At 39.4% G+C, this 27,738-nt stretch overlaps 1 protein-coding gene across 2 annotated transcripts in view; it reads left to right on the forward strand.

Annotated features, from left to right (window-relative positions):
* thada (THADA armadillo repeat containing) overlaps positions 1-27,738 on the forward strand; it is a 147,606-nt gene that overhangs the window by 82,393 nt on the left and 37,475 nt on the right. For both annotated transcript variants that reach the window (XM_053502003.1, XM_053502004.1), the window contains exons 27-28: positions 6,274-6,363; positions 8,013-8,144. In XM_053502003.1, the coding sequence (XP_053357978.1) occupies positions 6,274-6,363; positions 8,013-8,144 (222 nt within the window). The remainder of the gene's footprint in view (positions 1-6,273; positions 6,364-8,012; positions 8,145-27,738) is intronic.

Raw genomic sequence — 27,738 nt, forward strand, 5'->3', positions numbered from 1 at the left:
TGCGCGCCCATTTTTGTTTGTGGCTATACTTTGTCATTTATTGAGCAGCTGTTTTAAACACACTAGTGGGTTTTGGTAGACTCCTTCCAGATTTGCCACAAATATAATCATTTCTATTGCTGTCATCTGTTGTTCTTTGCTGAGCTGCACCCGATGAATTTCAGTTCAGTTTTATTTATACAGCACCTTAAACAAAGCAGCTTCACAGAATCAATTAAAAAATATATTGAATTTGACAGTGATTTGCTATATGGCCTTTATACAAATATTTGTTTGCCTTTGTGTGTGCTTGTTGAACATCATAATTCAATAAATCAACATCATAATTTGGTCACTTTTTCATTACTACCACAGCTTTTTCACAGATTTTGCAGCTTGGCTTTGGGTCTTTGTACTCATTCAGCCACAAGATCATTATGAACATCATGTACTGAAGTAGGGCGAGGAGGCCTGGCATACACAGCATTTCATTTCGTCCCAAATGAATTGATCTGTACTGGCCACATTAGTTCACACCAAACCGCGGCAGAGCAGGGAAATCTTAAAGCGGCAGGATACAAATACATTCTACACAACTGTGCACTTTCACTGGAGCAGTTTGAGCATGACCAGCATATGGATGTGAAGGTCAAGTGACCATGTGCTTTTGGCCATGCTCATGTGCCACTTGAATTCCAGTTTGACTTTTTTTTTTTTTTTTTACCCCCTCCATCCTTCAGTCAGATCAGGATCCGGCAGGAAGACAGAAAACTAGAGCTTGGTCTCACCAAACTGGTAATGTAAATGTAGCTTTTTAAAGTTTAACCAACAGGGGGCGCTGTAGGCCTGTACATCACTTGCCTCAGCCAATATCGGTGTACTCTCTAGGCCACGGTGTAAGGCACTGGTCTGCCTCGTCAAACAATCTGGATAGTACCCTCCACCTCTGTGTTGCCTTTATCTCTGAGCATATATACACGCACATGTTGGTGCTCGCTCACATTTTCCCCTCCCTTCCACATTCTTTGCCTTTTCCGTTCTTGCTCCACTTTCCTCTCCCTGTCAGATCTTAGGCTTGTGTAAGATAACAACTTTTTACAAGGAATAACGAGATGGGAGCTAGAGACACACACATTCACAGATGCACATTAGATCAGATCATTTGTCTTTCCCTTCATCTCTCTGTGCAGCAGAGGGAATGTTAACAAGGTTCGTCCTCCTTACACACACTCTCTCTCTCTCTCTCTCTCTCTCTCTCTCTCTCTCTCTCTCTCTTTAGAAGGTCTCTGGTCAAACTGTGGAGCTTGTGCTGCTACTTTGACCCCTGAGCCCTGGCTCTGGTACAGAAGGTCACTTGATTTGGGGCACAGATTCAGTGTCAGTCAGAAAGGCGTATAGGTTGGTTTGGATGATTTTTGTTAAAGCAGTTAAAATCCAAAACCAATACAGAGGCTCTGGATATTGCATAGCTAGTAAAAGTAACTACTAAATGTCAATAAAGTGCAGCTCTATATCAGATGACAGCAGAGCACAGACAGGCTGGTTTAGATCTGTGTTGCTCCCACGGTAAAGCCCAAAGCTGCTTTACTGGCTTTGGCAACGCACAATGTGCTTCTCTTTTAGTACGATTTGCATCTTGATCCTATCTTTGACTAATTTGTGGTTTGTTTAGCTATTTTTTGTTCCTCTTTCCTAAAGTTTAATTTATGTCATTGTCATATGCATGTGGGCATGTTTTTATATCTTGGCAGGAACCCATTGATCCCTTGTGGAGACATTTGGCTGAGCCACATAAGGGGGAAAAAGTGCTTCCCTCACAAATACTATAGCTTTTAGATGTGAGGGATGGTCAAGTTAAACAGGGGCTCGTGATGAAATTTCTCATGAATAAAGATGTAAAACTGACTGACTTTTACATAAGACTTCAAGCACAGTACGGTGAGACTCTGATCTGCAGTAAAACATTTGAATGGGTCAAATATTTTAAAGGTGGTTGTACATCAGTGAGTGAGGATTGTGGCTGAGGTGGCTCGGAGCCCACTGCAGTCGTTCTCATGAACACTCAACGAGTGGAACGCCTGATCCCTAAAAATCAACAAATAACTTGTCGCCAACTTTTGGAAGAGACGCATCTGTCTGTGGGAACTGTACACACAATCCAATTATGCTTCCAGCTTACTGCGAAAACTTTCTACCTGGATGATGTCCAAGTACTAGTAAAACACTGGGATAAGTGCATTAGTGTAGCAGGGAATTATATAGAGAAATAAATGTAGTTTTTAATCTCATAACGGTTTGACTTGAACGGCCCTCGTATCTAAATAAAAAAAGTGTATTCAGTTGTGGTTAAATTAATGTGGCGGCACATCATTAATCAGCTGTAATGATAATTCTCCGAAGGAGAGTAAGACAAACGTTTGTAATGTGAATGTTTTTGTATTTTCAGGATTAGATCGGTGTTTTTGTCAAGTCCAGGGATAACTTCCTGTTTGTGCTTTTCAGTTGCTGTGTGTGTGTGTGTGTGTGTGTGTGTGTGTGTGTGTGTGTGTGTGTGTGTGAGAGAGAGAGAGAGAGCCCCATAATGCATTTAATGGAGCAACTGCATCCTAACCCAGGAGCAGAGGGTAATGAACTGTTGGAGGGAAGCAGTCTTAAACACCAAGATCCAGGCACATGAAACTGGACCACAAGTAACCCTAATTCTCTCTCTCTCTTTTACATACACATGATAAACTGATCATGCGATAACAGCACTGCCAAGAGGCTCTTAAATACCACTAACAGGAAACAGAGCTTTTGGTTGCATTTGTTTATTATTGTTGTGTTCGTCACAGCATTAGTGTGTGTGTGAGCACATAAAGTGTTGTATATTATACCTCTCTAGAACAAGCTAAAATCATCACATGGAGCTCAACTGTAGCTCATGTTTGTTTATGTGGATTTCTAAAGCACTTGGAATTCATGATTAAAGAGTTTATTATACCAGGAAACTCGTATCTTCATTAGAGAATGTTTTCATACTTAAAAATGATACAGCCTTGTCTTTTCTGTAACATAACAATAGACGTCATCTCATTAAAAAAAATTGTATTCATCTTCAGTTATCGCTTTATCTAGATCAGAGTGGATTCGCAGCTGTCCCGGGATTGCTGTGCATAAATTGGGAATACACCCTGGAATACACATAGCTGCGTTTATTTTTATTATTATTATTATTTTTTTTTTTTCTTCCCCAAGAAGTAAAAGTTCAAACTGAAGTGTAAACAGAGAACATGCAAAACTGATATTAACCTAAATCCTGGAGCTGTGTGAGCGCAGGAATACCTGCTGTATCACTGTGTCTTTGTTGTTTGTTTATCTACTTCTCTGTTCCTAATTCATCATTAAGTCACATGCAGGATGCGTTTTATCGTTACTTCGGCGGTTGTTTTGACACTTGATGTCGAGTCAGATGTTTCAGACAGGATAAGGGAAAGGCGCTGCTTTCGTACCACTTCGTGCGCCTTTGAAATCACAACCACAGCAGCTGCAGGACGAATCATTTTCTTTAAACGTGAAGCATTTGTGCAGACTTCAAAGAAACGCTGGACGTGACTGAGCTCACTGCGTAACTGTTGCATAACTGGGTGGTGTGAAGATGTACGGTATATTATCACAAGTACCAGTTTAAATCCTGTCAATAAACCTGCTGAAAACCTGCACTCTGCACACACAGTAAAATTTGAGGCAGTTTTGCAACATGTAGATTAGTCATTACGCCGCTTAGCATTATTATTTTTAACTCGTTTGAACTGGTGAACCTCCGACCGTTAACCCGAGACTGGAACCTGTACAGTGTCTTGAAAACCTGGATTCTAACCTAATGAGCCATGCAAAGCATGCTCACACATTTGTTTATGATTATACTTTTTTTTTTCTCCTTACCCTCATACTTCCTACTCTAAGTACAGGTTGGTAGCTGCAGCAGAACAACAGCAGTGTGTTGTTTGTAGACAGCCTGTTCTCTCTAAATACACAGTACTAATGTACAGTTTACTCCGTAAACAAATTCGCGACAGAAGCAAATATCCCAAGCCTACGTGTGATGTGTGGTACTCGTTGTAACCAGAAGCTTTTTTTGTTTTTGTTGGTGTGTTTTCTGTTCACACAAGCATGTTAAGGGGAGCGTGGGCGAAGTGTCAGGGGTGTGAAGTGTGAACAGTTATGCCATCCTTGGTACGTGTTCAAGCGGAAACGGGTTGAATCTTGTTTGCGGGGTCAAGTGTGTGTGAGTCTCGCAAGTAAAGGTTAGTTTTCAAAACGTCTCGTGTTAACAGTATGTTTGAGTCAAGCTTATGAGACATGGCCACGTATTTCACACATAATGGCTCTGCCAAGCTGTTTCACAATGTCCAAAAAACCCCATAAAGAATCGTCAGGTTTGTCCAGGTTCACATCAGTGCCTTTTGGTGGCAGTGTGTGTTTTGAGTGTGTGTATATTCAACATGATTATGGAATTCAAAATGGGTAAACCCTCTTGGTTACCCTGCACTTATCCTGGCTCAGACCATGTATATATGCTTCTACCATAGGATGTGGTATGTGTATGTGTTTATGCAAGTGTGTGGCTTTCTTTCTAGAAAAATTCATCAGAGCTAAAGATGTTGAGTTCAGTCTTAAAGTCTGCGTAGTGCTAAAACTGGCCCTGCTGTTGAGGCCTACCCTATTCCGGATGTGAAAAAAAAAAAAAAGAATTAATTGCACCAGTTTCACTTCAGCTTGTTCCTCAAAGCGTGTTCAGTTAAAAGCAGGAAGTTTACACATGTCTCAGACAATCATGCATTGCACGGGGCTTTGCCTGCGGTCCCTAACCAGATTCCCAGGGCCGCTCTAGGAATAAAGCAGCGTTTAAAGCCTCGCCGTGTGTTCCTGCAGCGCGCCATCACAAGCGAAGCAGTCTAATGAGAGCTTTATAGAGCTGTAAAGAGATCTGCCTTTAGGAAGTGGTTTACAAACCAGACCTCTAACAGTTACTTGCACAAAAAAAAACAGACATATACATGCATACTTACATACACAGACAGAAACACAAACAAGCGCACCTCCTTTTCTTATTTAGTTCAATTCATTTTTAATTATATAGTGCTTTTAACAATGGTCATTGTCTCAAAGCAGCTTAAAAAAAAATTGAAAAGAAAATTCATGGAAGTGTGTATGTGTGAGAAAAATGTGTCTAGATAATAATGAGATTGTCACTGATGAGAAAGCCATGGGTGATTGTGACAGTGGCAAGGAAAAACTCCCTGAGATGGCAATAGTGAGAAACCATGAGAGGAATCAGACTCAATCAGGGAACCCATCCTCAATGGGGTGATAACGGATAGAAATTAAATAGCATCATGTGTGTTATGCAGCTGAAAGTTTAATATAACAAAAGTGATTTAAATTAACATGACGTCTAGTTTAGCACTGGGATGAGTAAGTAGGTGCAAAGGGCAGATGGAGTCTGGATCACTGAAAGCACAGAAGCAGCATGTGTAGATCCAAACCCTAATGAAGCAGAATCCAGCTGGAGCTGGTCCTTCTCTGGATGCCTCAGGATTCTCTCAGGGTTTGGCCTTTGTCTATTAAAGCTGGCACAATCTCCAGATGCCTCGGGATGGGTAGAAAAATAAAGAACAGGTGGAGAGAATTAGCGTAGTTGCCATTCAGGATAGGTGTACTGGAGTATGAGGTTATGCGATGAGTTACGCGTATGCCAAATTAAGGAGTCCACTTTTAAACTGGGTCTGAGCCCCGAACACTGTCTGAAAGGCTATTCCAAAGCTTTGGAGCTAAATATTAAAACGCCCTACCCCCTTTTGTAGATTTTGATATTCTGGGAACTACCAGAAGTCTGGAGTTTTGTGATCTTAAGGAACGTGGTGGATTGTAGCGTATCAGAAACCATTTAAAGCCTTGTATGTAAGTAATACCATTTTGTAATTAATTCTATACTGAACAGGTAGCCAGGGCAGGGATGATAATACGATTATATTTTCTTGATCTACAGTAGTGAGAACCCTGGCGGCTACATTTTGGACTAACTGTGGCTTTTTTTTTAAGGATGCCGAACAACCACCTAGTAATGCATTAATAATGACATTTCTGTGTGTTGCCTCCTGTTTAGGCCTGGGGTGAATCTTGGTGGAGAATTGTTTAAATGATTTTCCCATTATCACTGTGCTTATTTTTATTTTATTTATTTTATTATGTTTCCTTTGTGCTTTGGAATTTCCTTGAATTAACAGCCTCCTTTTCTGTCATCTCTTTCAGGATGACTGGCTGGGAGTTTTTTACTCGTTTTCCCACTCTGTATCCTTTTCTTCTCAGCCAGCTTGAAGAAGCTGCAAGTTCAGTTGACAGGTATGTACAGTGTGTGTGTGCTGTGTTTGTTTTGATGCAGGCACTTTTCTTTTTTGCACCCTCACTTAAGTCAAGGAGAAAAAAACGACCCAGAGACGAACAGTTGGTCGTATTCTTTCACTTACCACTTCTGTTTTCTCAGGGGCTTTTTAATTTAAGCTCATTTACCCATTTATATCGAGCCTCTTTAGTCCTATTAAACACTGATGGACTGCTTCCTACTTCAGATGGCTTTGATAAGAAGGCTGCATGTGGGAGCAGAGGCCATTTTGGATCCAGACCACCCTCCGGTTTCGCTTCCCCAGCTCTGAAAAGCCGTCGCACTCTTATCTGTAATCCCACCATTTCATTTCAAGACGAGCGTTTTCCAAACTCGCGTTGCAAAACAAGACCTCGGGTCGAGGTTTTCGTAATATGAACCTATTCGCTGTCTGGCTCTTGCCGAATGCACGATGACACTTTCTCACGGTCCAGATTGAGCCGTCTTTCTCCTAGCAAACCAGGCGCACTTAATCATATTTTTATTTAATAACCCCGCTGAATCGCAGTGCATATTTAAAAAAAAAAAGCATGGAAAGTTAAAAAAAAGGCTTGAAAATGTTATTAGGGTTCCAAAACTGCTTGATGTTGATGGAGGCAGAGAGGGTGCTTATGGGATGGGATAGTTGTGGTGAAATTGTGGGCAAAACCAGCACAGACATTTTCTGTTGATTGATATTGATTCCTTTTTTTTTTTTTCTTTACACTTGGACTAATCTTACTTCAAGATTCTACTTTTCTTTGAAGGAAAGGGAAACTACTTACAGACTCACAGACTCAGAGTGCAACATGCATGCTTTTTTCTAATTGTATTGATTTTTTTTTTTATCTGTTATTGAAATATCACTAATGACTGCATTTCCAAGCATATGCTTATGATGAAGCTGAGGAACATAAATATGAAAACTTTTTTTTTTCTGTATATTTTGTACATGTCTATTTCCAGATTCCTGCTAATGCACAATCATATTTTTTCTTTCATATATGTGTAGATCTTGGCTACTGTTTCTCCATCGGATCTCAATGCATTACATTATCAGCTTATCTGCTCCGAATGGAAACAAAGCCATTTGTAGTTCTACCTACTGTAAATGTATACTAGACCCAGAGACTGTGGAAAAACCTTGGCTTCTAGAGTTTTTTTCTTTTTTGTCATCACTGAGAGTTTGATGGATTACTTTGTATGTGTGTGTGTGGTGAGAAAGATAAGGGAGGATGTGGATATGGATGTGGATGGGGCAGGGGGTGGAGATGAAACGATGCGAGATGAAGTGTGCGTGTTTGTGTTTAAATGATGTGATTATTCCAGTATGACATCGCCAGCACTTTCAACTGTTTACTCTGGCACGCGTCTCCTCTTGAGAGACTGAGAGAAGGAGTGAGATGAATGTGAGAGAGCCAGAGATGGAAATGAGAGGAGAACTTAGCGAGAGGGCCTGCTTCGGCGCCTGACTACATTTGGCCTGCCTCAGCTCCGGATCGGGGCTGCGCCGTGCCTTTTAACTCAAAGATGAAAATAGATCGCTTTCTGTAAACACTGAGGACTCCTGCACTCGTTTCAGACAGGCCCGTTGTTCAAAATGTGCTCTCTGTTTCTCTGTCTGTCACAGTGATGCAGGAACCGTGAAGCTGCACCCCAGTCTGTTTTTGCTGCTGCTGGTGTTGGGACGCCTCTACCCGTCACCTATGGACGGATCGTCCTCCCCTCTCGGCCTGGCCGCATTTAGACCCTTCATAATCAGGTTTGACTACTAGGGCTTCTTTTAAAAATTCCTTTATACATGCTTTCACATATATACATAAACAGTACTGAGTAAACGTTTTTAAGCCGCCCCTCAATTCTTCGTATTTAATTATATGAAGGAGAAGGGAACAAATTATTTCCTGCGACAGGCTGTTTGGTTGTCTATATAACAACCTAAGCAGCAGCCTCACATCCCCTCTCGTCTGTTCCAACCACTTAGCATTTAGCATAACTTGCATACTAATCACCGGCCTCATCAGTCATCTGCACCTGTTGCTCACTGGTTAATACCTTGAGTTCATTTTTTTTTTTATGCTTGAACGATTCATAGGTCACTGTGTGGCTTAACAGACGAAACACTTTCATCTAAGACTGATCAGATACAGGGACTGGACTGAAAATTAAAGTCAAAAGGTCCTTCAGAAGGCCCGGAGAGCTATTGCTTAAGCCTACATCAACAAAATATAAAAGTCTCATTCAGGGGCAAAATATGAAGAGATGGCTCAAGCCTTTTGTACGTCAGGAGTGTATATGCAGGAGTTCTGCGTTATACATGTCTTATAGAAGGAGAAAGCAGTTTCAAAATAATCCCAAAAATAGATTGCATCATCTTTTTAACAGACAAGCATTCACTTTATCATGAGAAGATTAATATGAATTCCGAAGAGGCCGCAGCCATCTGTAGCTGAGACACCAAAAAAGCGTGACTATTTCTCCTGGCAGTCCTCTCTACTCAATTTGATCAGATGGACATTAACCAGTTGGAATAATTTTATTATTGCGAAACAGGACATTAGCACTTTTTCTCCAAATGCATTTGGCAGCTTATTGAAGTAGCAATTTCAGAATAAGTTGCACATGTGTCAGAAAACACCATGCACATCAAATTTAGAAACTGTTTTATGCAATATGAGATTTAAATACGGACAGGATAAGATTTCTGGGTATATTTTTATTAAGTAATGTCAAGAAGACATGTTGCAGGTCACATACCATAATATTTACATAGGCTTTAACCTCTTCCCCCGCCACCCATCTTTTTTTAATTGAATTTTTTTTAAAACGCGCAGGTGAACATTGTTCCTAGTCAATTGAACTAAATGTATTTCTCATTTTGCATTTTGATTTTGTTGGGCAGTACTTCATTTTGTTTTAAGTTCAGTTTAAGAGTCTGCCGGCATGCCAGTTTAAATACTACCTAGGCCTATTTCTATTATTAATTATACTGTATATTATGCAAAATATGGCATAATCGCTCTAGATCTGCATGCTTACGTAGTCCGTAAAAAAGAAAAATCACACACATGGCAGCTTTAGACTAAAATTCCAGAAATATCACACTGCTCAATATATAGGAATTTTTTTTTTTTTATCTGTTTTGAATTAAAATTGGGTATTTTTCATCATCACAGCTTACACATACATACTCTACATTTACTGTAAAGCCAAATGTGGTTCCTTTCGTCAGACTTCCAACAGGTATTTAGACAGAATTCTATTTTCTAATTCTAAAGTTATTTTGTCATAATTATTTCTGCACCATTTTACCTACGTCTATGTTGATCCTAGCCTTGTTGTTTAAGTAACACATCGTCCTCTTTTTCTTGTCCTTTTTGTTCAACTCCGTCACATCACATTCCAAGGTTGGAAAAATGCACTCTTGTTTGTGCATCTTACATTGTCCAAATGTAAAAACGGGCAAAATGTTATAAGAACATGTTCTACCAGCATCTGTGGTGACCTTTAAACCTCTTATAAACAGCTTTAGGATTGTGTGCGCGCACATCTTTGGGAACACTGTGTACCTCCTGGTTGAGAGGAATAAAAAATGTTTAGATTTTCAGTGAGCCGGACACTCTGGGGGTTGGAACATTTCCAGGGCTGCTGTACAAGGTACTGTATGGTGTGAAGGTTAAGGAAGGAATAGTTTCTAATTTTAACAATGGGTGGAAAAAAACACCAAAAACACCTTCTATTCAACATGATGGATAAAAGAATTAAGTATATTTTTTAATGTTTTGTTAACGCTTACATCATTTTAGGAGTTCATTAATGTCCTAACCAGTCAGGTTTAAGGATGCAGTAGTGCTGTGGTGTAGATGTACTACAATTATACATACAGTACCAGTCAAAAGTTTGGATTTATTTTCTACAGGGGTTTGACAATGAAACTGAAACACTGGCCAATTTAGCGTTGGAGTTTTCATGGGTAATTTGACCAGCCTGGTGGCCAATCTTCATTGATTGCTCTTACTGGTGGAATGTGTAGTGAGTGAAGGTTTATTTGGCAGAGAAATAGCACAGTTTTGCCTAAAATATTGCAATGCACACAACTGTATGGGTGATATATCAAAGTTCAAAACAGAACAAATTGTTGGTGTGCATCTCGCTGGCGCATCTGTGATGTATCAAGAGCCATGGTATCCAGGGTAATGTCAGCATACCACCAAGGCAGACGAACCACATCCAACAGAAGTAACTGTGGACGCAAGAGGAAGCTGTCTGAAAGGGATGTAAAACCACAGCTGCCCAATTCACTTCAGAATTAAATGTGCACCTCAACTCTCCTGTTTCCACCAAAACTGTTCGTCGGGAGCTCCACAGGGTCAATGTACAATACTTACCTCTGCTGCAGGGAAGTTCTTTTAGAGTTAGCAACCTTAAACGTCACATCTCAAATTAGGGCCGTTATGAATGCTTTACAGAGCAAAAAGTAGCAGATACATCTCATGCTCATGCTTTACAATGTAGATAGAAATAAAATTCAGCAATGACCACTGAAGAGGGTGTGTCCAAACTTTTTAATGCAAAAAATTTCCATTGTTCAGAAATACAACATATTCCCTGAAGCGATATGAAAAGTGAAAGCTGTCTAATCACTCATTATATTGCTCTCATTCTTTGTTCTCCATCTAACAAAGCCCACCACTCATGGTAACACTTTCCTGTAGTAGCAGCACATACAGTATGCAGCTGTGTGACGAGTGGGTTGTTGTCAGGGGTGGATGTTCACAAGTGGGTTACTGAGCCTTTCCCATCAGACCCAGCTACTACTGCTTTTATTCTTAGCATTAAGATGTATCGATTACAGACAGTGTGTTCTTGTATTTTTAAAAAACATGTAAACTGGTGAGCCATGAATTATAGGGACGTAAGTTCTGCTGATCTATTTATGCTGCTCTGGATTTCAAATTAATTGCAATTGAGCTGTATAAGTTTATCGAACTAAGTAATAGTACAAAATCTTAAAATCCACTACTACCTTTCCCCCTTTTAAGCAAGTGCGGAAAAAAAAATCATTTGAGTTAGTTCTCAACTCCATCGCATGGACTAGCCATTTTAGACTCAAGCATTATGATTTGTTTTTGAAAGTGGCATTGATGGTGAAGAGAGCTAACCATATGATATGGTATAATGCACTACAATTAAGCAATTTCACACGAGCACACGTATTAGCATTGTTGTGATATCTTCATCACATCACATCACAGCTGTGCTGGTATTCAGTACAATAGCATGACCTAGAGTATGATATTGCTTTTGTACAACAGTTTCACACACACCATTTATTATCAACAGATTATGATTTGTTTCCTTACTTAACCAATTATTTTATTATCCAACAGATATTGTTCCATAACTGGCAGAACTAGTGTTGAGCTGCTGACCGACAGTTGGTTAAAGACAGTTAATGTAATTAACGATGAAAGTAGTTTTACCTCCTTACCTTTCCTATGTAGTCTAACGCTGAGAAGAATAAACCATGGAGGTGGTGAACAGAAACTAACAAGATTTACCTTATATTTCTATTTATTCCACTTTAAAATATTGGAATAACTTCTAGGGTTCAAGAGTTAAATCCCAAATAGTGTAAAATAAAAAGCTAGTGTGCTAGGGTTTATACTCCCCTGTTTCACACAGCATGTAGTGCTCTTGATCAGAGGTTTGAAATGGATTTGGGGTTCAGCCTGAAGTTAGAAGCTAGTTAGCTTTGTAGCTCACGTTAGCCATGAACAGAACAAAACGGACAATTCAGAGGCAAACCGAAATGAGTTGGAAATGATTACTCATTAAAATGGAGAACAGTACCAGTCTACTTTTACCCATGCTGCCAACCAAAAGTTAACATCTGTTAAAACACCTATGACGCTGTATGATACATATAGTTAAACATCCCAGTGCTGTTATGCTCTAGATCACCACCTGTGGAATCAGACTACTTGGTCACAACTAACTGTTGTATGATACATGATAATAAGCTATAATGCACACAGCTAGTATACAATACTTTCTCACAAGTTAGTATGAGGCACATTGTCTGTTGATTTGGCCTGTATCACAAAGCTTGTTTCTCAAAACATTTTTGCCTCATGGCATCAGCATACCAACATTATTACTTTTAATTGCGCTTTGTGTGTGGGAGGGTGGTTTACTCGAGTGCTGTTTTTCAGATGTTCCGTCAAGTTGCACTCATTGGTAGGAGGAGATGAGCAGTGAAGCCAGCAGTCATATCCTATTCTTGGAGATCCCTGATGAACACAGGACTTGTATATGCCCCGGCTTTGAGAAACATGTGTGCACATATGATGTGGTTTTGACTTTGTTGTATGTTTGAACTTTTGCGGGTAGCGTGTTTTTAAATGCTTCAGTCATGTGTGTCTTTGTGTGTTTTCTGTGTGCAAATGTCCTTTATATGCTTTAGCATAATTGTGTGTGCCTGGAACGAAGCAGAGATGGGAGGAAGAGAGCATTGGGCCAAGGCCTTGGGCTGGAATGCAGATAACACGGAGCAGAGAAGAACACACTAATGGAGACCATGGAAAACATGCTTGCATAGCTATACTGCAAAAATGTAAAGGGCGTAAACAGCCCCACTAACATAATTTTTGAGGCACAATAGAAGAATACATACTATCAACCTACTGAGGAATAATCTGGTGATGGAATAAACTGTCCTAAGACTCAAGGACTGAGATAAGAGTGGCATGTTCAAGTGACGTAGCAACACCTGAGATAGTCCCTGGTCATAATCTTCTGTCACTTTGTTTTAGTCATGCAATGGATGCGAAAGATATATTTTAAATCATTTTTAAAAACCTGCTGTGAATATCCCTGTCCATAACATGTGGATATAACAACACAAGATTAGTGCCCAGCAGTATCCCCAACAATACAAGGTTCATATTCACTTTAATGGCCAGCTTATTTATTTTCTCCCGGCTACATTAGCGTTATTTAATTGAACTGCGCCTTTAAGGTTTAAGGGCTTCGGGATGAAGGTCTGGCAGACTGCTTTTCGTCAGTGGAGGTATGCAAGCACATCCACCCAAATGAAGCCCACATGGAGGAGATGTTAAATATAGCCAGGCTCTGACTGTCTGTGCGTACACTCCTCCCCTCCCCTGCCGCGTGTGTACGTGTCTGGAAACTTGGTGCTGTGTTGACCCCCCGTGTCCTCCTTAAAGCTTCAAACAAGCTTTGAGTTCCATGCTGGGGGTGGTATAGAAAGGAAAGAAGAGATGACCTGAAAGATCAAATCTGATGTTTTGGGTTGTGTTGCATGATTAGGAATGGATAACCAACCATTTGCAGCCAACAGGGAAGGTCCTTATGCAGGTCTAATTTATATTGTGGAATCCAAAAGTACCCATTCGCTTAGACATAAAGCAGACAAAAACAGTCTGGTATGTTTCATCAATAAACATGGCCAAGAACCAACTACTTTTACAGAAAGAAGCAGTTTGACGAACTTGGCAGATGACCCACCATTGACCTTTTCCTGTAGTCTCTCAAACATGTGAGATTCTCATTTACTCAACACTAAAAAAAAAAAAAAAAAAAAAAAAACCTCTGGAATAACTTTTAAAGATGGCATTCTGTGAGCTTTTTTTTCTGTCCAGTGATTATAACAACCTCTGAAAAACTCATCATTTTCCAGATGAAAATCATTGCTCAAATTTATTCAAGGTCCTGAAGCTTGTATCCAGAAAATTGTGTAAAAAATCTGATTCTTTAAGATTAAAATTGCTCAATTATTGACCTGGGAAAAGTGTGGACATTTTGCTGTCAGATGTAGACGCTGTAAGTTTTTAAATCCATTGTTTCGACACATACCCTTGTGCAATAGGTTGGCAGGAAGTTTTAAGAACTCAATCTGGAAGAAATGAAAATAGTATATTTATTTCATTGCATGCTAAGGGCTTCACAGTCACCAGATTTTAAATCAGTTGAAGGTCTGGAGTATGTAAGAGTTTTGAATGATGTCTCAGACCTGAAAGTATATTTTGTAATATTTCACAAAATATTTATATAAATATTTTGACAGAATGGTACCCATCTCTTTAGTACTGGGGACTTAAGTATATTGTAGATCATTTTAAAGCTGATGTGGGCCTTAGAGTTGGACTAGTACCTTATTGTGTTTACATGTGCAGCTAAGTGCTGGGTTATAGCTTGACTAGGCTGTTTAATTGGATCACTGTACTTGTCTTATTATACAAGCACTGCAGGGGAAATTGGTTTATTGACTGTTTGTATAAAGAATGTTCAACTCTGCTAGGGTAGGTGGGGATACATTACGTCCCCATTTAGCTTGTTGATTTAATTTTTTAAATATTTAATTATTTGTCACATTTACCTTACAGCACGGTGAAATTATTTTTTTCGCATACACAAGTTAGAAATCTAGGGTCAGAACGCAGGGTCAGTTCTTGTTAGTGGCTTCTTAAGCTGTTAACACTATTTGTTTACTGTCAAAGCTTGGGGCAAGAACTGTGGAGCATGCGCAGAGCCCCCATGCCAATTTCTGTGTCCAATTTAATTATACGCGCAGGAGTTCCCAGCTTGGCCTCCAACCACATTATCTGGGCATGCTAGTCCGACTTCAGGTGCAATTTAAAATGATTTCTGTTGAACTGACATGTTTATATTTATTTTAAAAGTCCAGTTTTAGTCAAACTAACACATCATGTAACTGTGTTGACTGCTCCCCCCCCCCCCCCTTCTCACCTGTCTGTTCTTCTACCCAACTTCTTGGCTAGAGCTTGGCGCTTTACATTAAAATTACCTACAAAGCAGTCCACTCAATCCTGAAGGAAGCAGTATGGAAAAAAAGGGCCAGCTTTAGTGTGTAATCAGAGGAGTTAGAGTTCTTTAGTGTTATTTCTCTTTTGAGACCGTTTCATAGGAGACTTCATTTGAAACACATTGTTCATGCTTTAGAAACACCTGGCCCTGTTCTAAACAGGACATGTTCTAACTTTCTCCCAAGGCGCTCTCAAAATCAGTTTAGACCCGTGCAGGTTCCATTTGGTGCTTGGGCCCTGTGTGGAACTGGTTTGAAGGTTAGCAGACTCCAAAGTCATAAGACTGGGAAACCGGACCGCCAGGCCAAACAAGAGCCAGATGGCTGCTTGAGACGGAGCACGAGTCCCCAGGAGATGCCTCGCCTCGGCCGGCTGTGTTTCTAAAATTACACCCTTCCAAACTGTCATTTCCTCTCCAAAGAGTTTTAATGAGACAAATTAGTGCTGATAGGAAGCATATGAGGCCTGAAAAAGGAGCTAGAGACTGCGAGTCATTAGTAAATGGTGTGTTTGCCTTGTTTTCTTGCTACACACATTAGCATGTATGAGCGTATGTTCCTAACAGGTTAAGTGCCTGTGTGGGAGATTATGTCTGTTCAGCAACAACAGGCATTTGTGTGTATGTGTCACGTGACATGATTTGTGCTTGTTAAGGGCGACTGTTGTCAAGCTGTGTTGCCTAAATGAAGTGTGTGTGTACGTGTGTACATTGGCGGTGTCTGCATCTAGAGGAATTTGAACTCAGCAGGTGAGGGGCCACATGTCTGGAAGCCTGTTGCAGTTCCACATCCCTCTTATGCAGAAAGCGGCTTCATTAGCTTATTCAGAAGACCTTCCGCTTTCTGTCAGTATGGATTTTCTTTCTTTCACGTAATTTTCCACAGAATTTGGGCTTTCTGTATGTTTTTGTCATTCAAAACAGTGGTGAGGATGGTTAGTGTTTCCTGCTAAGGCCACTTTTTAAGGGTAAAGCACAGCGAAAAACAAGAGCTTGCTCGAGTTTAAAATAAAAAACTGCTCAGCTCTTACTCTACTACTAATTTTTTTTTTTTTTATCTGACCACCCATCCATCCATCAATTATTATTTCTCTAAATATGTTACTGCTGGCTAATTTCTCAGGGCTCACTTTTTCCATTCTCCTCTTTCCTGCTGTCATTTATCGATGGAGGCAATTGTTTGTATATAAAGTGTTGTAAGGCTGGGAAAAGGCTTGTGTTAAATAGTTGTTGCGCCCCTCAGTGCCTGAAAAACACCATCTCAATCCCATATCCACCCACATGCTTTTACTTCCAACTCTATCTCCGATCTCTCCATTCAGTTGATAATATATGTAACGTCATATTGCCTCAGAAAGGTCAGAAAAATGGCAATAATAATAATCCTGACAAGAGTTGTTGACCAAAACATGAATTGACGTTACTACGCATTCTGCATTAACCTTTTCTGTGTGTCATTTAGAAAGACAGATGTCTGACCACTGATCCTTTACTAGGTCATGTTCTGTTTTTTCTTTTTGTGTTTGTGATCATAAAGATAAAGTCAACCAGTATGTCCATCACTCACTTTTTAAACATTTACATCTGTTGGAACTGACAACAAGGCATTTGGGATAAGAAGTCACTGTTTGGCTTCAAAATTTCTGTGTTTCCTTAAAAACAAAAAATAAATAAAAATTAGGTCAGAGCAGTCCCAGCTAACTTTTTTTCCTGCTCACTTCAAGATGATAATCAGTTTCCAAGATTTGTGCAAATAAAACAAACATGGTGCGTTGGCAATTTACAAGGCAAGTAAAAAAAGATATAAAGAGGATTAGGATTATTTGGATTTTCCAACGTAGCTAACAAATTGAGTATTTTTGAGACAGTCACTGCTACAAAATATGATGGTCCCGCTTGAACTGTGTCTGCATATAGTCAAGTTACACAAACAGCTTACCTTCTATTTAAGCTACAGTCCAGCGAAAACAAATGAGTGTTGAGATTATTCCAGCAGCACTGCTAATTCATAATGTAAATGAATTATTTTACTTTTCTACATAATCCTATGAAAAGTAATAATTTTTGGAAAATCCACCACACTCAAAACTTTAATATTTTGTTTGCATGTCAGTTGATGAAAATGTTTAGCTTATTTGCAAAGGTGTAAAAACTGACTCTTTTATTAAGCTTTGTTGTGTTTAGTAAAGAATGTTCAAAAAAGATTTGTGGTATTTTTAGTACTGCTAAATAGTTTTCCATGCCTGAAGCTCACACATGCCACTGAAATGGTTTAGGTTTTTTGTGCTTTGCAGCTCAAGTATGCTTAAAAAAAAATCTTATCAGATAAGGTCATGTGAGGGGCACAAGTTCCCCCCCCCCCAGTTCTTTTAAGCTTTTTCTGTTCATACATAGTTCACCTGCTTCACATAAGTTGTTCTCCCTCTCCCAGAACTGTTGCTAAATGGAATCTTAAAGGTTTGAACTGTGCTCATAAAAGTACTTTGTTCCTTTTGGTTGTCTGTTTGTCTCAGAATCCAATCTTTGTTGGATTTGAAAGTATTACGACATGGTCGCTGACGCAAAACTGACTCTTAAATTAGAATTTTATCCCTAATGAGCAGGACAGAAGTGACCCTAAGAATCGAAAACTCTGAGACAACATGAGGAAGAAACCTTGAAAGGACCCAAAAAAAAGACATCCACATTGCGGAGTACAGTTATAAATCTTTACTTTTCTATAACTGAATACTATAATGTCAAATAATGTTGAGTCAGTAATAAAGTATAAGCATCAAGGTCAATTCTGAAGTCATGAATGTTTTAACTTTTTTTCTGTTGTGTCCAATTGCGGATTTTGACTCCACACTACCATTTACGACAATTGTTATTATAAAGATGGTGATCTTTAACAACTCCATGTGAACCATCCTTAGCAGAGGTTTACAGTTATCATTATAATCAGTATAGGAACTGATTAGATTTTGGAGTTTATCCAGGAAGGGTCAAGGTTACAACAAGATTACATGGCTAAAATTGTTTTTTTTTTTATCAATTCCTTTCTTGCTTTTGAAGTATACAGTATTTTAACAAGTAATTTAACCAGAAGGACTAGACGTGGGGAAAGGCTGATGACATTGGTTGTTCAGTTGTGCTTGTTTTAGTCATTTTGTTAATTGTTTACATTTTTCTTACATCTTGCATACAGTGGCAATATATTAACTTGTGAACCATTGTTAAAGTTGTAAAGATAAAGGTTAAGTTACTAATTCTGTTCATTTAAATATTACATTTGAGGTTGTGCTGAATGTAATGGGGCTGTTGGCGCACAGTGCTTAAAACATTTTCCCAAACACCAAGTATTATCAACAAAATATGATTTGTTTGTTTATTTTACATGTTATTTAGCTCTACCAACACATGTCTTTAACTTACTATGACCTGCAGAGCTGTCAACCAACAGTTTGCAGCTGATTCTGTACTATGTAGACAATAGGTGAGGAGAATAAACCATGGAGGTGGTGGAACATCCTAAGAAACGTATAAAATGTACTTTTATTCCGCTTTAGAATATCAGCTGCATTAACTTTCGGGCCCCAGGGTTATGATCCATTAAATGGGTAGCTAGTGCACTAGTGTGTACAAACATTTCTTCCACATAACATGTAGGGCACTTGATCGAGGGTTAGAGAGGGAGTTGGGAATCAGCCTTGTGTTGGAAGCTAGTTAGCTCATGTTAGCCGCGAACAGAACTATGGTTCAGAAGCAAATTGTAATGGAGCAGTCACTAACAAAGTAGTAGATCAAAGCAGACAAAGTAGTAGATCAAAACTAAAGAAGGTGCAGGACTTTAAGTATAGTATTTCGGATCACCAGACCAGAGCAACGGAGTGTGCAGGCAGGTTAGAACTGGTGGAAAAAAGTGTCAGGTGGGTGTAATGAGTATCAGAGAGAATGAGAGGAAAGGTGTACAAGTCAGTGGTGAGACCAGTGATGCTCTATGGCTTAAAGACAGTGGCACTGAAGGAAAAAAAATGGGAGACAGTTCAATTAAATTTTATTTGTATATCGCTTTTAACAATTGTCATTGTCGCAAAGCAGCTTTACACAATCGTAAGTGTGCATGAATCAAGATGAGCAGATTGTCTCTGGTAAGCAAACCGCGGGCGACCATGGCAATGAAAAACTCTCTAAGATGGTAATAGGGAGAAACCTTGAGAGAAACTAGACTTAATAGGGAACCCATCCTCATTTGGATGAAACAGAAAGCAGGAATTGATCTGCATTTATACAGTGTGTTGGGTGGCAGGCAGTTTAGCTATAGCAGTTGATGTTAATTAATGTAAATATGGAGTCCAGGTAGTTATTGGAGACAATTGCAATCTAGGACTATCGAGCAACCGCAGCCAAGTCAAGTGGTTAGAGAAACACCAGTCGAGGCCAGAACCGTCTTTATGGTAAAGTGAAACAGACACATTCCAAAGTGACACACAGGGCATCCATGCGACAAGATCTCCAACCAGAAGCGGGGCACCAGTATGGGTCAGACAGGTCCGGAGGGCAGAGGGAGTCTGGGTCACTGGCAGCTCAGGGACGACATGTGTAGCTCAAGAGGGAGAGGGGGAGAGAGAACAGAAGAGGGGAGAGCAGAAGAGGAGACAGTTAGGTATGGTTGCAGTCACATAATGTAAAATGTGAATGTAAATTTAGTGCAGAGTGCAAGCAGAGACTCCGGTAGGACTAACTATAACAGCATAACTAAAAGAGGAGAGCCCGAAGGAAAAACAGACATGAGGGCTCCCTAAGATGTAAAGCAAACAATCACCTCACTGTCAACAAACCTGAGTGATCAATGAGAATGGGGAAGACAGCATCTAAACTTACCGGTTCACCTAATACTCTACGTCCTTGAGTCTCCTAGATCTGCCCCTTTACCCAAGACAAATCTATTTATAAAATGCTTGATTAAATAAATAGTTTTTTAGCCTGGACTTAAACACTGAGACTGTGTCTGAGTCCCGAACATTATTTGGAAGACTATTCCATAATTTTGGGGCTTTGTAAGAAAAAGCTCTGCCCCCTGCTGTAGTTTTCATAATACGCGGTACTGATAAGCAGCCTGCATCCTTTGATCGAAGTAGGCATGGTGGATCATAAGACACTAGCGAACTGCTCAGATACTGTGGAGCAAGACCATTTAATGCTTTATATGTCAAGAGTAGTATTTTAAAATCAATGCGAAATTTCACGGGGAGCCAATGAAGTGAAGATAAGGTAGGTGTGATGTGCTCGTATCTTCTGGTTCTAGTGAGAACTGTTGCTGCTGCATTCTGGACTAGCTGAAGCTTGTTTATGCATCTAGCTGAACAACCAGACAGTACGGCATTACAATAGTCCAACCTAGAGGTGATAAAAGCATGAACTAGTTTTTCTACAGTATATTTCTTATCTTGGCAATATTTCTGAGGTGAAAGAATGCTATCCTGGTAATAATATCTACATGTGCTTCAAATGAAAGGTTGGAATTGATGGAACAGAAAGGCCATCTAAAGTTAGTATTATCTAAAATCTTACTTCTAGCTGAATGCGGTCCTATGACTGGAACTTCTGTCTTATCAGGATTAAGCAGAAGGAAGTTACAGTAATTAGCATCCAATCTCTTATGTCCTGCACACATTGCTCAACTTTAGTAAGCTGTTTTTTTCTTATCTGGTTTTGCTGAGACATATAACTGTGTGTCGTCAGCATAACAAATGAAAACTAATACCATGTTTACGGATTATGTTGCCTGGAGGAAGCATGTATAGGGGGAAAAAAGCAGTGGGCCTAAAACTGAACCTTGTGGAACACCACACTCCACTAGAGAGCATGCAGAAAAATCACTATTTAAGTCTACATACTGATAACGATCGGTCAAATAGGATCTGAGCCAGGAGAGGGCTGTACCCTTAATTCCTACTACATTTTCTTATCTGTGAAGAAGAATCCCATGATCAGTGGTGTCAAATGCTGCACTGAGGTCGAGTAACACAAGCATAGTTACACAACCCTGATCAGCGGCCAATAGGAGGTCATTTACTACTTTAATGAGTGCTGTTTCTGTGCTGTGATGAGGCCTAAATCCTGACTGATATAGTTCATGTATGCTATTTCTATGTAGATATAAGAATAGCTGCTCCGCTACCATTTTTTTTGAGAATCTTAGAAATCAAGGGGAGGTTTGATATTGGTCTTTAATTTGACAGCTGACTGGGGTCGAGGTCAGGTTTCTTAATAATTGGTTTAATAACTGCTAATTTAAAAGATTTTGAAACATACCCAATGCTGAGTAAGGAATTAATTATTCTCGGCAGGGGTTCTGTTATTGCTGGTACTATCTGTTTAAGAAAATGTGTCGGTACAGGATCTAATATACAAGTTGATGAATTTGCAGACGAGATGAGTGAAATTAGTTAATTCTTTTTAAGGGGATTAAAGTATTCTAGGTTCTGATCTGACATAGTTTAATACCTGCATCAATTTCATTGTCCGGTTTCAAAGCCTCAATATTATGCCTGATATTTACAATTTTCTCACTGTTGCACGATGTTGTCGTGGAGATTTCTGAAGTGGTCTTATTTTTTAGTTAATTTGGCTACGGTATTAAATAAAAATCTAGGACAATTTTGTTATTTTCTATAAGAGTGGAGAGATACGTTGATCTAGCTACACTAAGAGCTTTTCTATAGTTCAGGATGCTCTTCTTCCGTGCTCTTCTTCCATGCTATTTGAAATACTAACAATTTAGTTTGACGCCATTTACGTTCTAATTTCAGAGCTGTCTGTTTTAAAGTATGTGTGTGGTCGTTATACCAGGGAGCTTCTTATCTCTAATATATATATATATATATTTTTTTTTTTTTTTTTTTTTTAACTGGAGCTACATTATCTAAGGTACAGTGGTGTGAAAAACTATTTGCCCCCTTCCTGATTTCTTATTCTTTTCCATTCGTTTGTCACACAAAATGTTTCTAATCATCAAACACATTTAACTATTAGTCAAAGATAACACAAGTAAACACAAAATGCAGTTTTTAAATGATGGTTTTTATTATTTAGGAAGAAAAAAAAATCAAACCTACATGGCTCTGTGTGAAAAAGTAATTGCCCCCTGAACCTAATAACTGGTTGGGCCACCCTTAGCAGCAATAACTGCAATCAAGCATTTGCGATAACTTGCAACGAGTCTTTTACAGCGCTCTGGAGGAATTTTGGCCCACTCATCTTTGCAGAATTGTTGTAATTTAGCTTTATTTGAGGGTTTTCTAGCATGAACCGCCTTTTTAAGGTCATGCCACTACATCTCAATAGGATTCAGGACTTTGACTAGGCCACTCAAGTCTTCATTTTGTTTTTCTTCAGCCATTCAGAGGTGGATTTGCTGGTGTGTTTTGGGTCATTGCCCTGCTGCAGCACCCAAGATCGCTTCAGCTTGAGTTGACGAACAGATGGCCGGACATTCTCCTTCAGGATTTTTTGGTAGACAGTAGAATTCATGGTTCCATCCATCACAGCAAGCCTTCCAGGTCCTGAAGCAGCAAAACAACCCCAGACCATCACACTACCCCCACCATATTTTACTGTTGGTATGATGTTCTTTTTCTGAAATGTTGTGTTACTTTTACGCCAGATGTAACGGGACACGCACCTTCCAAAAAGTTCAACTTTTGTCTCGTCGGTCCACAAGGTATTTTTCCAAAAGTCTTGGCAATCATTGAGATGTTTTTTAGCAAAATTGAGACGAGCCTTAATGTTCTTTTTGCATAAAAGTGGTTTGTGCCTTGGAAATCTGCCATGCAGGCCGTTTTTGCCCAGTCTCTTACTTATGGTGGAGTTGTGAACACTGACCTTAATTGAGGCAAGTGAGGCCTGCAGTTCTTTAGATGTTGTCCTGGGGTCTTTTGTGGCCTCTCGGATGAGTTGTCTCTGCGCTCTTGGGATAATTCTGGTCGGCCGGCCACTCCTGGGAAGGTTCACCACTGTTCCATGTTTTTGCCATTTGTGGATAATGGCTCTCACTGTGGTTTGCTGGAGTCCCAAAGCTTTAGAAATGGCTTTATACCCTTTACCAGACTGATAGATTTAATTACTTTTGTTCTTATTTGTTCCTAAATTTCTTTGGATCTTGGCATGATGTCTAGCTTTTGAGGTGCTTTTGGTCTACTTCTCTGTGTCAGGTAGCTCCTATTTAAGTGATTTCTTGATTGAAACAGGTGTGGCAGTAATCAGGCCTGGGGGTGACTACAGAAATTGAACTCAGGTGTAATAAACCACAGTTAAGTTATTATTTAACAAGGGGGGCAATCACTTTTTCACACAGGGCCATGTAGGTTTGGAGTTTTTTTTTCTCCCATAATAACGTAAACCTTCATTTAAAAACTGCATTTTGTGTTCAATTATGTTATCTTTGACTAATAGTTAACGGTTTTTGATGAGCAGAAACATTTAAGTGTGACAAACATGCAAAAGAATAAGAAATCAGGAAGGGGGCAAATAGTTTTTCACACCACTTTATATCGGAACGTCGACTCTAAATATTCAGTCGCCTGATCAAGTTCTGATGGGGTCAGACGGTAATCCAATCAAAGTTGTTAACTCTGGGAGATTACTGATAAAACTCTGTGTGGTATTTGATGTAAATGTACATTTAGTACGGTAGCATGGTCCTGCGCATACATTATCACTATAACACACTTTAAGATAGTGATCTGATATAACTTCAGATAGTGGAGTTGTGAATAAATTTCTTATCCTTAATCCGAAAGATATTATTATATCTAAAGTGTCACCTGCTTTATGAGTGGGTCCTACTACACACTAATTTACTCCTACAGAGTCCAGTATGGACATAAATGCTCTACACAGAGGGTCTTCTGGATTCTCAAAATGAATATTAAAATCTCCATCAATTAACGCTTTGTCTACAGAAATGACTAGGTTTGAGAGGAAATTTGCAAATTCACTAAGAAATTCAGAATACGGCCCTGGAGGTCTGTAAATGATAATTATCGGGATTGACATTTGGAGATAGCAGAGATATTGTTGAGGTTCTCTTTGAGAGTGACAAGGATGATTAAGAATAGGTCCATCAGAGGGACAACCAATGTTGGATGTTTTGGAGATAAAGCCAAAGAGGCCAGATTGAGGTGGTTTGGACATGTTCAGAGGAGATATTAATATATCGGTAGAAGAATGCTAAGGTTGGAAAACCAAAGAGGAGATTTTTGGATGCAGAAAGAGAGGACATGAAGTTAGTTGGTGTGAGAGAAGAGGATGCAGAGAGTAGGAGGGATGGAGGCAGATGATTAAAAGAGAACAGCCGAAATGCACAAGACTAATGAGACAAAGTTACCAACCTACTTTCACCCATGCTAGTGACCTATAGTTAGTGTAATTAACGATTGTTAGAACACCTGTGATGCGGATTGATGTATACAGTTAAATATTCCAGTCGTTTAATTGTTTATTATTGCCTCTCATAATTCCTCTTGTCCAATCAGTTTACTTAGTCAGAGCTAACTCATCTATAAATTATCTAAATTTAGTGCCTGGATTAATTTTTAAAACGGATTGTGTGCCCACCTGTGGCAGTATGCATCCAAGTTATGCTTGAAAGGCTTAAAAGTCTTTAATCCACATAACCAAATCTTTAAAATCTTCCATACTAATGTCCAGAAATAGGCCGAGAGATGCAGTCTGACATATGGTGTAAAGAACTGCAGTTAGACACTTGCTGTGAGGCCTGTGAAATGTGTACTACTTACTTGTGTGTGTGTGTGTGTGTGTGTGTGTGTTGCCCTGCCCAACACTGCATAGCAAGTGGCACAGTCAAATGCACATGAAGCATACTTTCACACGTTGAAGATATTTTTATCAGCATCAAGCCACAAGAACCAAATACAGTGTCACAACGATTTGGCTTGCCACTTCCGCTGTGCTGTTTGTGGCATATTTTCAGTTGTATAGCTATATTCACTGCTTGCTTTAAAAAAAAAAAGTTAAGAAAGTTGGTCAGTCAGTGAAGGTTGCACGTAACCAGTCAGATGTTCAGTACAGCAGCCAACAGCAATAGTTCTTTTACAAAAATGACCCATTGTGAAGCATGAATTAAAAAGCTTACTGTGTGTCCAGAAACAAAAGTTGGCCTAAATGACTGAGTTCCTGGAAAAGTATGAGATTTAGAAGACTTTTTTTTTTTGGAAAGATTCCTTTGTGCTCTTCACACCTGGGTGTGATGGTGGAAGATAATATCCGTTTTTAGTATTAAGATTCTTCTTATCATTGTAAAAGGATTCTGCTGAGGAAGTGAAGTGAACCCCAAGAATGTGTCTGTCTGTGATGTGCCAATATTGTTCTGAAGTCTTTTGGGGAAAACTGTAAGATCAGCCAATGCTTCCTTTTGGCTTTTCAAGCTGTGATGTTATGTAATCAGACAACATCCTAATCAGTGTGAGTTTTCTAAGTAATAACTATAGCGGATTTGAAATTCCTTAAACGCGTCTATTACCATCGAAGGTCATATTCTTTAATCCAAGTTCCAACACAAGACATTTGACCATTATGAGTGTTAAAAAAAAAACACCCTTTTATTTCTTGATATAATCTCCTGCTATATTAATGCTCTTATCTCAGCGTTTTACTAGTGCTTGGATACCATCAAGGTAAAAAGTTTTCATGGTGCACTGGAGCCAAGAGTAATCTGCCTGCTTTACATCTGAAATACTGACCCCCCTAGGGCCTCCTTTACAGTGGAAATGGCATAGAGGAAGGTCAGGACTGTACGTACAGGGGATGTGTAGCCAAGTTCAAGTGGTGTTCATGTATGATTGTGTATATAGTTCCCACAGAACGATTCATCTCTTTCGCAAGTTAGTGACGGGTTATCAATCAATTTTCAGACCTCTGGGGTTTCTGTCCCCGAATGCTCATGGGAACGACTGCAGTGGGCTTCCAGCCGCCTCTGCCAGGATAGTCAATCATGGATACACTGCCGTCTTTAAACTTTTTGCAGCATTTAAGTGTTTCATTTAAATGAGGCTAGGGGGCTTATCACCGTATTGTATTTCAAACTCTCGGTTTTAATCCAACACCCCTCATACCTGCTCAGATGACATTCTTGTTGCAGATGCCACTTGTTTCCTTTTCATCCCACTTGATTTTTTTTTTCATCATTGTTGACTTTTCGTTTAAATGCATGTTGTTACATGGTTGTCATGTTAACAAGATGATGCTCCCTCTCTCCAAGCCCACCATTACTGGTTCTGGATTTCAGACCAGCACCATTATGCCTCTGGTCTTTAGATGTTTGAACTATATAAAATGGTTCCAGATTGGTAACCACCAGTATAAGAAGGGACCCTTGTCTGTTAAAATGGTGATGGACATTTGGGATTTCCACCTCACAGTTTATGCAAGAGGTTCCCAGACATGAACTTGAAGTACCCTCTTGTGCTGCACATTTTTGTGTTTTTCCTGCTCCCAAGGCACAAGTAAGTTAATTAATGTGTTGGAGCTGGGGAAAAGATTGTACTCGAGGACCAGGGTTAGGAACCCATGGTCTGTCCTGCATCGTTTCTTCAGGGCTAATGCTGTTGCCCTGGAATAATGCCAGCAGTGTAGTAGGTGATAATAAGTATGTGTCTGTTAGAAGTCCTAATCTGAATTTGTAGTGCCTATTTACTGATTAAGGGCTTCAAACAGTATACCGTAGTGTGGACAGTAGTGTGAAATTTCAGCCAAGGAAATGTGAAGAGGCAGAACAGATTGGTACCAGGGAGGTGGAGGTTTGTGGGCAGTAGGCGCAGGGTCACCTCCCCTTGCGCACACATGCACGCACGCTACTTTCGGTGGCTGAATTTACACTCTGGAAAGCCCCTGTGGTCTGGATATCTTCACAAGGTTTTTTTTTTTTCCGCCAGAAGTTTAGCTTTAATACAGTTGCACCCCCGCTCCTCAAGCACCAGGAGCGATGAGCGACCATATATTTACATGTGTTTATATATTCCAAATCGCCCTAGTGTGTCATAAGTGGTAGGAGACTACTGTAAGGCTTTTATAGTAAAAATGAGCTGTTCTTGTAATCCGTGTAGAAAAACAAAGTCAGTGTATACGCATTGCTGGTAAATTCTTCATTCTGATTGGTCAGTTATGCTTTTTATATGTATGTATATATATATTTGTGTATATATACTGTATATGTATATATACTGTATATGTATATATACTGTATATGTATATATACTGTATATGTATATATACTGTGTGTATGTATGTATATATATATGTGTAAATATATGTATCTATATATTTAGTGTGTGTATATATAAATATATATACTCAGCAAAAAAGAAACATCCTCTGACTTTCAACTGTTTTTACTTTAAGTAAACTTAAAGTGTAAATATTTGTATGAATACTTATGAGACATAAACTAAAAATGTTTCACAATGTGTCCCTGAATGAAGGGAGGCTCAAAATCAAAAGTACTAGTC

Source organism: Clarias gariepinus, chromosome 8 (genome assembly GCF_024256425.1).
Source record: "Clarias gariepinus isolate MV-2021 ecotype Netherlands chromosome 8, CGAR_prim_01v2, whole genome shotgun sequence".
Classification (NCBI taxonomy): domain Eukaryota; kingdom Metazoa; phylum Chordata; class Actinopteri; order Siluriformes; family Clariidae; genus Clarias; species Clarias gariepinus.